General features: G+C 46.0%; 1 protein-coding gene across 1 annotated transcript in view; it reads left to right on the forward strand.

Moving 5' to 3' along the window:
• Positions 1–12,165, forward strand: part of Gfra1 (GDNF family receptor alpha 1) — a 205,118-nt gene that overhangs the window by 138,894 nt on the left and 54,059 nt on the right. Inside the window, exon 5 of the mRNA XM_051199904.1 lies at positions 7,496–7,832. Within this exon, the coding sequence (XP_051055861.1) occupies positions 7,496–7,832 (337 nt within the window). The remainder of the gene's footprint in view (positions 1–7,495; positions 7,833–12,165) is intronic.

Raw genomic sequence — 12,165 nt, forward strand, 5'->3', positions numbered from 1 at the left:
GTGGTGTCTTCAGCAATGCAAGTCCTGTTTGTGGTCATAGGTTCTTCCCTTAGACATTTTTGTGAAATCAAGGTCATCTTTGAGTAGGATGTAGGTGTGGTTCCCATAAGACACTGCCTAAGTTTTCCCCAGTGTGGTTGGACAGATAGAGCCTTCACATTCACTCTGCATTTGAAATTGTTGGACTTTGGTTTTAACAATTGTGATTACTGGGTAAAACATCTTGTTGTTAGATTTTTTTTTTTTTTTGCATAACTAATGATGTTGAATACTTAACGTGTTTATTGGCCATTTGCACACTTAACTTCTGTGACAGATATGTTAAAATATTTGGTGTGCTTTTCAGGAGGGTGCTTTCTTTTCATTGTAAGGTTTTAAGCATGAATTAAATTCATATTAATTCATATTAATTTAAATATGAATTTTTTAGATGGTGGTACTTTGTCTGACACACATTTGTGACTATTGTTACAGAATTCCTTCCCACCAGCCGGTTCTTGCAACCACTGGGGTCCCAAATGAGCACGCAGAGACTTACATTAATTATAAACCTGTTGGCTAATGACTAGGGCTTCTTATTGTCTAGCTCTGTCTTAATTATTAACCCATTTCTGTTAATCTGTGTGTTTCTACATGATCTTATCTTACCAGAGAACACCTCACCTGTGTCCTCTCTGCCTATACTTTCCAGAATTCTCCTTGTCTCCTAGTCCTACCTATCTTCCTGCCTGATAGGCTTTTCATCAACCAATAAGATAAACATATATACAGAAAGACTACTCCCATAACACTATTTTCTCATAAGGCCTTCTATGCACATGGGTTTTTTTGTTTTGTTTTGTTTTGTTTTATTTTTTGTTTTTAACCAGTGTCTTATGCCAGCAGAGTTTTTTAATGTCTGTGAATTGTAACTTAGAGGAAATTTTTTCTTGATGTTACTAGTATATTATATGGTCCTACATAATATTTGTTGACTGCGCAGATTATTTTATTTTCTAGCAAATTCACAGATTTTAGCTTTTGTATTTATTCTGTATTGATTTTATGCATGGTGTGAAGTGGGCGGGGTTGATAAATTGGAATTTTGTCTTTCTACTCTTCTGTCAATAGTACAAAGATACGCCCCCCCCCTTCCTTGGGTTGCTTTAGTATAATTTGTTTTTAAGACTCAAGTAACTGTGGGTGTCTGATGTAAACACCTTCCTGAATCCTGTCTTCTGCTCCAGTGTTCAGTCTGTGGGTGTCTATGCTACACCACAGCGACATGACGATGTCCGGGCATCTCTGCTTCATCCTCTTTCAAGTTGCATTTATTACTCTGTATCACATTTATGCGTAAATTTTAGAATGTGAATGTCAATTCTAAGACATGAAGGTTTAGAGGTAACTGGCACATTAATTATTTTGGGTCTTCTGGTCCATGAACATGGTATGCATCTCCATTTATGCGTCTCTTTAATTTCTACCAGCAGTGCTTTTGACTTTTCAGTATCTAGATGTCACCTGTGTTTTTATTTTTTGCTATTTGGTACTATTGTAAGTGACATTGCAGGTTAATTTGTTTCAGGTATCATAGAAAAGGGATGGATGTGTTAATTAGATTGGTTTATTCATACCACGTGCACGTGTCGTGCACTCATGAGGGCATCACACTGAACCCTATGAACACTAGTTTGTCAGCTAAAATCAAACGTGTGGTGTGCAATGCTGACTCTAGACATGGCATGGCTCTCGCAAGCATCTAGGCAGCAGCTAAGACTATGACCTGCTCAACATTTCAATCTGGACCAGGGAAGGGCCCAATCAGAGGATCTGTTGGAAATCAATGGCTGCTGAGGGAGGAAGATGCATCTCTTAGGAATGTGGCCCCTAGTAGGTTGTCCACGCCCCAGTGGGGGGCCACACACCCATGTGTGTATTGGGAGCAGTAACAGGACTCAGGAGGTAATTAATAACAAAAAAATAAACTTGTGAACTCAAGAAGGTACAATTGATTTTTATATTGTCTATCTTTGACAGCTAAATTTAATTCTAGTAGTTGTTTCATATATTCCTAAGGAGCTTTCAAAGTCTTTTGCAAACAGGGTGTGCACGCATATGTGTGTGTGTGTGTGTGTGTGAGAGAGAGAGAGAGAGAGAGAGTGTGTGTGTATGTGCTATGTTTGTGTGTGTGTGTGTATGTGTGTGTGTAGAGAGAGAGAGAGAGAGACAGAGAGAAGTATGTCTTCTCCTCTAGTACTTTCTATTTAATTCTGTTGCTTTATTGCAAAGGCTGAAACCCTCTACTGCGGTATTGACTGTGAATGATAAGGATGTGTGTCCTTTGTCCCAGATCATAGGCAGAGACATTATTTTACTACAAGATATGATGGTATCTGTGTGTCATAGCTGCTCTCTCTCAAGCTGAGGAAATTATTTTCTATTCTTAGTTTGCTGAATATTTGTATTGAGTGAGTGTTGAAATTCACTGAGTGCATTTTTTTTCTACTAAAATAATGTATTTTTCTTCTTCTTGAATTCTGTTACTGCGTGGAATCACATTGATTTTTTTTAAACATCAGATTTATCTTGGATCCTTGGGGAAATGGTGTGCTTTCTTCTTAACATACTGCTAAACAACTAGCTCAGATTTGTGGGAGAATTCTTTTTACATCTGTGTTTGAAAGGAGTGGGAGTCTGTTATTGTGCTTCTGTTGGGTTTTGGAGTTTGGATTTTGCTGTCTCATCAAGGTAAGAAGTGTAGTGGAAATGTTTTGTGTTCGTAAGGGTCAGAAATATGTGGAAAGTCACACACGACCCATGAGGTGGAAATAAATTGGTTTTGCCCCTCCAAATGTTCCAGGCTATACACTTTGGAATTTGTCAAAGGCTTTGAAATAATGGTAATGAGATGGTGTGCTGGCCAGGCTTACGTGTGGAAGAAAGTAGGATCAGCAGAAAGTGAGGCAGTCATAGCCACTGCTAAACTAAGTTAGCTGTGGACAATTGCTTCAGACATAACACACTTCCTGTTTCCACTTGTACAAAGCTTTTCCTTTAGAATATTGCTTTTCTTTGTTTTATAACATTGAGGAGGAGGAGGTGGTGGAGGAGAAGGAGGTGGAGGAGGAGAAGAAACTGGGCAGAGGTGATGGTCCATTCTGCAAAGTATTGCTGCAGGAGTCTCAGGAACCGAGTTCAGGTCCCCAGCACACGTATAAAAGCCAGTCTCAGCAGGATATGACTATGTGATCCCAGTGCTGGGCCTCAAAGAGACAGACAGGTTTCTGAAGCTCTCGGGCTGGTCAGGCCAGCTGAATAGGTACTCTCCAGGCTCTGTGAGAGATCTTGTCTCAAACAGTAAGATGGAGGGTTCTAGAGGGAAGCGCCTGACACTGACCTTGCTTCCACAAATGCATGCAGATAGGTGTTACACATACTCACACAGAAGAAGTTAATAGTTACGAAATTCCAAAGAATATATAAAAGGCAACAGTCTTTATGAGCAGGCTTCCCCACCAGCCTGGTCCCACAGCCGTGCCAGCCCCAAATAACACACAGAGACACTGTATTAGATATAAAGCTGTTGGCCGGTTACTAGTGTTTCTTATGGGCTAGCTCTGTCTTAAATATTGACCCATTTCTATCAATCTAAGTGTTTCCACATGGTCTTATCTTACCGGAGAGAGGGTCTGGAGTTCTTCTTTCTTGGTCTTACATGTCGAATCTCTTACTACCTCCTCCTCGAATCCTCTTTGTCTCCTAGTCCCGCCTATCTTGCTTTCCTATTGGCCAACAGTGCTTTATTCACTAACCAATAAGAGAATCATATTTATAGGATGACATCTCCCATCAAACAGTGTTATGGGAAGAAAAAGTATGCACCAGCCAAGTGTTTCCTAAGTTTGTATGTTGACGTGTAGATTACTTTGAGAGATAAAAGAAATTTGTGGGTATCATAAGTTGACTTTTTATTTTTATTGTAATGTTATCTCAGAGTTGTAAACAAAAAGGGACTCTGCTTGTTTTCACACAATTATAAAAGCAACACAAGTTAAACAGTAAAAGGTCAAACTTTGAAATCAAGGGAATGCAAATGAATAGCGTGAGTTTAATATGACATTGTTTTGCTGGAACTGAGCAAATTCTTGACCATCAAATGACCCCGGCACCAGATGTAAGTGAGCATAGGTTCATTTTCGTTTGGCAGGCCTGAGATATCCAGTGTATGTGGTGACATCTTCTCTGCCATTTTCTCCATTTGAGATTGCATGCACTGTTGGGTCATCTGTCACTCGCTGCGTTCCTTACGTGTAAACCACCTCTGTCTCAGCTATTTTTGATTTATGCAGAATTTAGGAAAAAAAACTTTCGCTAGTTATCGGTGGCTATACGATGATACGTAAGGGCCTACTCCAGATGATGTGGAATAAGAGATTATTAATTTATTTTGAGATATCATGAAAGCATTCACAATTTACAAACTTAGAGGACTATAGACATGCAAAAAACACAAATTATCCTTGCATCCAGCAGCCCAGCATTCAACATCTCCAGGGCTCAGCTGTTCAAGTGCATAGCATGCCTGATGCCCCAAGTGTTATCCCTGGCACCATGCAAACTTCTTGTGATTCCAAAACCAGAGGTTTAAGCAAAAGTATTAGAAGTTCAAGGTTTATCCTCAGCTACAAAAGGAGTTTAAGGCCATCCTGGGGTTCATAAGACCTTGTAATTAGAAAAGAAATTGCGGACAGTGATAGCTCAGACCTTTAATTCCAGCACTTGGGAGGCAGAGGCAGGTGGATCTCTGAGTGCAAGGCCAGCCTGGCCTGCAGAGTGAGTTCCAGGACAGCCAGAATCCTGTCTCAAAAAGCAAAGGAGGGAGGGGAGAGAGAGGTTTTAAATAGAAAGCTCTAAGTATTGACCAGGGCATTTCCCACCAAGAGTCCTAGATTCTCAGAGTAGGGCAGTGACATGGGCTTGGGAAGAGCTGTGTGGAGAGCACATCGGGAGTACTTGATGAAGTGGCAGGCGTCTCTGGAGCGGCTGCATGGCTCACTCTGAGAGGCTAGAGGGCCTGCTTCCTGCACTCACTCTGAACCTGCAGGTCTCAGAGACCACACACAGAGGCATGGACCCGGATGAAAGTACATGAAAGTGCCTCACAGCTCCGTGCAAAGTAGAGTAGATTCCCATCTGGAAACTTGGTTAAAACAAGGCACTTGTTTTAGCTACTTTGTGTGCCCTTTATGTTTGTGCTCTGTAAAAAAAAAACTGTTTCTGAGGTTCTGGTAACAATATCTGATACCCAATCTTCCCTCCTAGGAATTAAAAGTAGTTTATTACATTTTGATTTATTTTGTGTGTGTTTAGGGAAGGTGAGAGAATGCTATGGTGTGGAGGTCAGGGGACAGTTTGTGTTCTCTCCACGCACCATGTGGGTTCCAGGCACTCAGTTCATCATGCTGGGCAGCAAACACCTTCACCTGCTGAGCCATCTCAGTGGCCCCCTAGCAAAAAACGTAAGAGTAAACACAGGGTCAGTAACCTTGGATGGGTTCTCATAAGGAAGACCTCTCAACTTGCAGAACATACTCAGCTTGAAGCTGGAATTCTGTTCTCATCGAGTAGCAACCACCTCCTTCCTCTACCCTCAACCCAACAGCCTTCTGTGAGTTGGGGCGTTTATCATCGTTAGGCGAGTGGAATCACGTTTGTTTTTCCTTCGGATGCTGACTCAATTCACTGGGCTTAATGTCCTCAAGTTCCTTCTATATTGTCACAGTTTGCAAGGCTTTTCATTTTTCCTTTTTATGGCAGAGTAATATTCCACACACCCTTATAAACCCACTGCCGTACATTTCAGCCCCACACGGCCCACCAGGGTGCTTTCTTTCTTGTCCGTTCTATAAGCTCTTGCTGCTTCCCAAATAAATGCCTTCCATCAGTTGAGAATGGTGAGGGACCGAGCTTGAGTAGGGACTTGCTTGGGATCTGATCCATAACATGCTAGTTTTCTGCTAGTCACTGGCATAACTGCTTAGCAGCTGCTGTGGGCCACTTCATCAGTGGGTTCTAGAAGGTTCCTTCACTTCACTAACTCTAGAGAAACCCCTTTATATGGGTTGTGACAGTTACTTCTAGGTGTTAACTTCGCCACAGCCTGGAACTCCCCAAGGAGAGTCTTCATGGAGTTAAGGTCTTTTCAGGCTGCTCTGCAGGTGTTTTCTGGTGGCTTGTCTAAATTGTAGATTGTAGGAAGACCCAGCCCGCCAGAGTGGAAGTATTCCTAAGTGAAGGAAAGTAAAGCTACCAAGCACCGAGCATTCATTTCTCTCTGCTCTTGGCGGTGGGTGTGATGTGAGAAGAAGCTGTTTCAGACCCATATTGGCTTCTCCTTGAAGACAGACTGTAAGCCTATCTTCTGGAATAGTAAGGCCAAGTGAGCCCTTTGCAGTTTTTTTTTTTTTTTTAATTAGGGTGCTTGTTACAACAACAAAGAAACAAGAGCCTACAGCACCGGGTGGTGAGCCTAGAGCTCTGGTCCCCAGTCTAGAGCGTGGGTCCTGAGCTCAATTCCCCTTGTCAGTTTACTTGAAACTTCCCCATTGACCCAGGCAGCATGTGCAGCCTCCCCATGGAATCTGCTTCCTGGAAACTCCTACCCAGGCCACACAAGAGCAGCCCACAGTGGGCAGCGCTGGTTTTTCAAGCAGCCTGGGCATGAAGAGCCTGAGCAGAAGGCAGCATATGCCCTTTGTTATTTCTTATGCCTGTGGTGTGCAAGCCCAGAGAAATTGTATCCAAAACCCTAGCTGAATTTTCCTAATCAGGAACTTCAGTGTCCACAGAGCCTACATTTTGAGTGTGGTGAGCTCAGTGGTAATTGAGGTTTGCAAAATGTTATGTGCCTTATTCTAGTGTTCTTCCAGTGGCCCGTGAGCCGAAACTTAGACAGAAACTCTCTGGAGTTGCTTCTTCCTGTTTAGAGAGGCTGGCATAATATTTTGTCTTCTGGGCTCAAATAACCATGTAATTACTCTGTAATCATATAGTAATTAGTATGTTCTATACGCATTTATTACATAATTATATTCCTGGAGGATTGCATTGCAATTATACTTGCATTCAGCATATCATTTTATATGCTGTATCACGAACAAGTATATAATTTGTTGCTGTTTTCTTTGATCCTGATTTCAGTTTACCAAGCAGGAACTGGAAACATTTCTCCGGTTGCCCTTTTTACTAGTAGCTGGGCAGGAGCCCGAGTTCCCCAGGCCTGGATCCCAGCTCCACAAAGATATCTAGGGATGTGTAGGGTCTACTGTAGGCTCTTAGCCTCTGCACCCTATCATGTTCCCTTTGTCATGGACTGTTAATGTTACCAGGTTTGAAACTCGGTGAATTCTAGAGTGTATGCATGGCCAGGTGAATGGCGATGGGCCAGCGCAAATGTCTGTGGGAACACTCGGGAGCCAAGCCCTGTGCTCACTCCTCTCTCTCTGCTTTGCAGTGGAGCACATTTCCAAAGGGAACAACTGCCTGGATGCGGCCAAGGCCTGCAACCTGGATGACACCTGCAAGAAGTACAGGTCAGCCTACATCACCCCGTGCACCACCAGCATGTCCAACGAAGTCTGCAACCGCCGCAAGTGTCACAAGGCCCTCAGGCAGTTCTTTGACAAGGTCCCCGCCAAGCACAGCTACGGGATGCTCTTCTGCTCCTGCAGGGACATTGCCTGCACTGAGCGACGGCGGCAGACTATCGTTCCTGTGTGCTCCTACGAGGAACGAGACAAGCCCAACTGCCTAAATCTGCAGGACTCCTGCAAGACAAACTACATCTGCAGGTGAGTGTGCCAGCAGCCGGCGATTGACGAGGGAGCTTTGGCCCACTGCTCTGGCTCCCAGGCCCCTGTGCTGCTCCCAGGACGGGTGGGAGCCCTGAGTGGAGCGGTAAGAGTCTGACCTCTGCAGCTGCAGCCTGGGAGGTGGATCATGTCTTTAACTGGGGAATGCTTTTGAGACAGAAGGGGGAAGTCCCCGGCTAACAGGGAGCCCTCTAAGGTGAGGGACGCCCACACCTGGGTGAGGCTAGGCTGTGGCATGTGCCCACTGGGGTCCCCAGGGGATGCCAAGCCTGGAAAGAAGCTTGCCAAGGATAGAGACTCTGGACCTGCAGGTGTGGCACACTGGAAGAAGCCAGACAGCGGGAGTTGGCTGTGCCCAGCCTATGTGTGTGTGTGTGTGTGTGTGTGTTCTGGAGAAAGGGGTGCGGGGGTTAATGTTGTAGAGAATGTTCCTTTCTTGGGTTGACTATTTATTGGTTTATTTTTAACATTTGGAGGAGTCCAGAAACACATTCTCTGTGGGGAGGAAGGGGTGTGAGGGTGGGGTGGGGCAGGGGGTGGAGATTGGGGGATGTATGGCACTAATAGGTCCTTCCCATCCCAGTCCCCAGCCCTGCTGCGTCCTTCCAGAACTTAGAGCTAGAACGCAGTGGGCACCAGTGAGCAGAAATTAGCTCTGCGCACTGAGGCTTGCTGTGTCTCTTTCAGAAGAGCATACCGAGCTGTAGACTTCGGCGGGCCAGCATGTCTCTCTTTGTCCGCGGGGTCATGTGCAGGGGACTTCAGAGCCTCTGAAAATCCCTTGTGCTAGGTGGGCAAGCGATGGGTGAAGGCACAAGGTGCTTTACTTGTTTTATAATAATAGATTCTCTGTTTCTAAAGACTAGAGATCAAGACGGAACATGCGCCTGGTGTGTTAGTTCTGATTAGCTATTAATCTTACTCTGGCGGGATGGGACTCCATTCTCCCTTTAAATAAACTCTAATAATAATGGAAGGAAGCGAAAGTCCTCATGTATAACTGTCTCGTGCTAAAGATGTTTTCCTCCCGCCCTCCCTCCCCCTTTTATTCTTCCCTCCCCCCTTTCTGTACATGTGTATGTACACACGCATGCGCCAGGCTTGTCTTTGTCACATGAGTTCTGGGTTCACACTCAAGCCCTCTTGATCGCAGGACGAGCGCACCGACTGAATTTTCTCCCAATGCCTTGTTAAATAGTTTCTGAGAATAATGGCCACACATGTGTGTGCTGTTGTTTGCTTTGTTGAAAGAAGTGATCTGTTGTTCCTGGAGGGGCTTGGGTGAAGCATTACAGGGGCAGTTGATGTGTGGAGAGGACCCACTCTACTTCCCAGCTACCGGCCCCACAGGGTCGTCTTGGGAGAGATGGGTTGTCCTGAGCATAGGGTAGGCCCCAGCAAACCAGGAACCTGGAAAGCAAATGTAGCTGAGGGCAGGGAAGGGATGGAAGGCAGACCTCACGTGAAAAGATGGGAAGGCTCGGGAATTCCGAAGAACCCTTACCTTTGAGCAGAAGGGATCCCCTTGTGTGAACAGGACTTGACTTCTAGTGTGTTCTTTGGCTTAGAACCTGACAGTTCAACCCTAAGGTATGTTCATACCCACTGCTGAGTAGAGAAAGGAGGCCTGGGCTCTGAGTCCTCCTGGGGAAGTAAGAAGGACATCTTCCATTGAGTAGTGGCTGGCCAAGGAGGCGAATTCTTCTCTTAAAGATTTCTGTTGCACACGACTTCGGGGAAGGTCTGTGGAACACACCTACCAGGCATCTTGAATTTGCACTCACACACTGCCATGATCTGCTTGTAATGATACACTCCTTGGATTGGTGTAAATGTGTTACATCGCTCTGGACTCCCGCTCAACTGGGGAGGAGAACTGGGAACTTGAAGACTTGGGGGCCTCCGGGGAAGTGGCAGGAGAATCCTGCAGATAATACGATGGTCTGGCTGCTCTCTGGGACCTCAGCCTTTCCCCACACAAGAGCAAGTTCAGGAAACGGAGAGACACTGCCATGGTTCAGCCGACAGGACCGAAGTGGAAATTGCAAGACAGTCCTTGCCTGAAAGTAACCCTGCCAAGGCCAGAGTGGACAGAAGCCATAACGACACAGTGGGGTGGCAGCCCTGTGGGCACAGTGACATCTGGGGTGGTGTTGGCACCACTGTCGCTGATGTTCCCGATAGGACCCAGAGGCCATGTGAGAGCCAGAGCTAGGCCTACCAGGGAGCCCCACCAAGGGAAATTTCTGTCCACGTGACTGATCGTGACTGATGGCTTTTCTACCCTGTCTTGAGCCTCTCCCCGGAAGGTGACGTCTCTCTCTCTCGGGTGTTACCTCTTTAAGTTATCTAGCCCATGACCTCTTTCCAGAGCCTGGATTTACTTCTCAAGATCACCCACTCCTTGCCCAGTGTGGGTGAGTGTAATCGGAGCCGCCACATTGGCTGGCCCTGTTTTCCTTCGGTAGATTTTATTAATCTTGTCTGTAATTTTATGCTGTTACTTCATGCCTTCTCAATCCAGCTTAAGGAAGCCTCCATAAACCTACCCAGGGCAGCAGCTGGTGGTGGCTGGAGCCTGGGGCTCTGTGGGCTCCCTGCTGTAGTCACCTACCCCTCTAAGCCCAACCCTGACTCTGCAGAGATGGCTGAAGGGCTTGTGTGTGTGAACATCCCTGACTGGAAGGGATAGCAGCAGGAAACACCATGTGTTAGCCACACCCTCTCCCCCCAATCTTCAGACTTTCCAAAGAGCCCTTCCTGGCTTAACATCCTTGCCTATCACAGAGCTGCTCAAACTGATTAAAACATGCTTTCCTACTGCAGCCTTCAGGTTTCCTTCCCAGGGGTCCCAGGGTACCTCTGCATAAAACCCACTCTCTCTGCCTTGAGCCTTCAAACACATACAAAGCAACTTTGTTTTCCTTCCCCCCTTTCTTCTTTAGTGAAACTGACAGGCTCCTTTCCTCTTGGGGTGAATGGGGAAGGAGTAAGCTTGACTGCTCAGGCCTCCAAGCTTCTCTGGAGCAGTGCACGCACCGCACCGAGGAGGTGTTAAGAGATAGATGGCTGTGATGAAACCTGAAAGATCCTCGCTCCTCCCCTGGAGCACAGCGGCTCCCCTGGAGCACCACAGCTCACATGCTGGCTTCCTTCTGGTTGTTTCCCTTACTGCCCGGAAGGCTGACGGTTCCTAGTGTGGCCCAAAGGAAGCGCATCCTTCATTACCTATGCAAATTACGCTGTATACATTATTTAAATTTATACTCTGCCTGCTCCTTCTCTTCCTCCCAAATTCCAACATTCAAAGTTTAAGCTCTGCACTTCAGGTCTGACTCAGGGTAGCAGAGATTTGCTTCGGTTGCTCTTGGCTCTCTAATTAATCACTGGGGTGCTTGGATTCTCTCAACGCCGGGAGGGTGTCCTCTGTAGCATGCAGCTCCAGCCATCTCTGAGGAGTCACGGAGGTGATGCCATCCCCAGTCTTCCTCCAGTGCCAAGCAAAGAGGGAGCCCACGGCCACCTGTCTGTGGCCTTCATTACTGCTCCGCATTTCCCTTGTTGAGCGGCTGGGGATGAAACTATCACTCTGTGTGAGCAGCAGAGACACTGAAACCTTGGGTATCCAAGTATGCACTAAGGCATTGTGCCTCAGAGGGCTGGGGTCTGAGGGCCTCAGCCAGAACCAGCTGTCCACCATGGACAGTGTCCAGGTTCCCCTTTGCCTGGCAGAATGCCCCTCCGGGGTAAGTGTTTTCTCTGCATTTAGCAATGCTGGGTCATGATTACCTACCTACTTCCCTCTAGACTGTTCTAGTAATGTTGAACATCAGAAGGAAGCTGGATGTGGTGGTGCACACCTTTAATCTCAGCATTCAGGAGGCAGAGGCAGACAGATACCAGGCATCTGTGTGTTTAGTCCAGCCTGTACTCATAAAAGTAAAATAAATAAATCTAAAGTATTTTTTAAGGGAGGGAGTCAGGGGCTTCAGTACCTCTGTCTCTGAACTTCTCCTGGCCCTCTGGAGATATTTCTCCTCCAGGGGCCCAGCAATAGTGTAACGAGAACTCTTTCCTGCCGGCCTGGTCTCACAGCCATATCAACCCCAAATAAACACACAGACACTATATTAGTTATGAAACAGTTAGCTGGTGGCTTGGGCTTCTTAATGGCTAGCTCTGTCTTAATTATTAACCCATAACTACCAATCTATGTATTTCTACGTGGTCTTAACTTACCGGAGAATGCCTGACTCTCATCTTCTCTTCCTGGGCTCATGTGACAACTCTTCTCTGCCTACACTTCCCAGAA

The sequence above is a fragment of the Phodopus roborovskii genome, unplaced genomic scaffold, assembly GCF_943737965.1.
Source record: "Phodopus roborovskii unplaced genomic scaffold, PHOROB, whole genome shotgun sequence".
Lineage (NCBI taxonomy): Eukaryota > Metazoa > Chordata > Mammalia > Rodentia > Cricetidae > Phodopus > Phodopus roborovskii.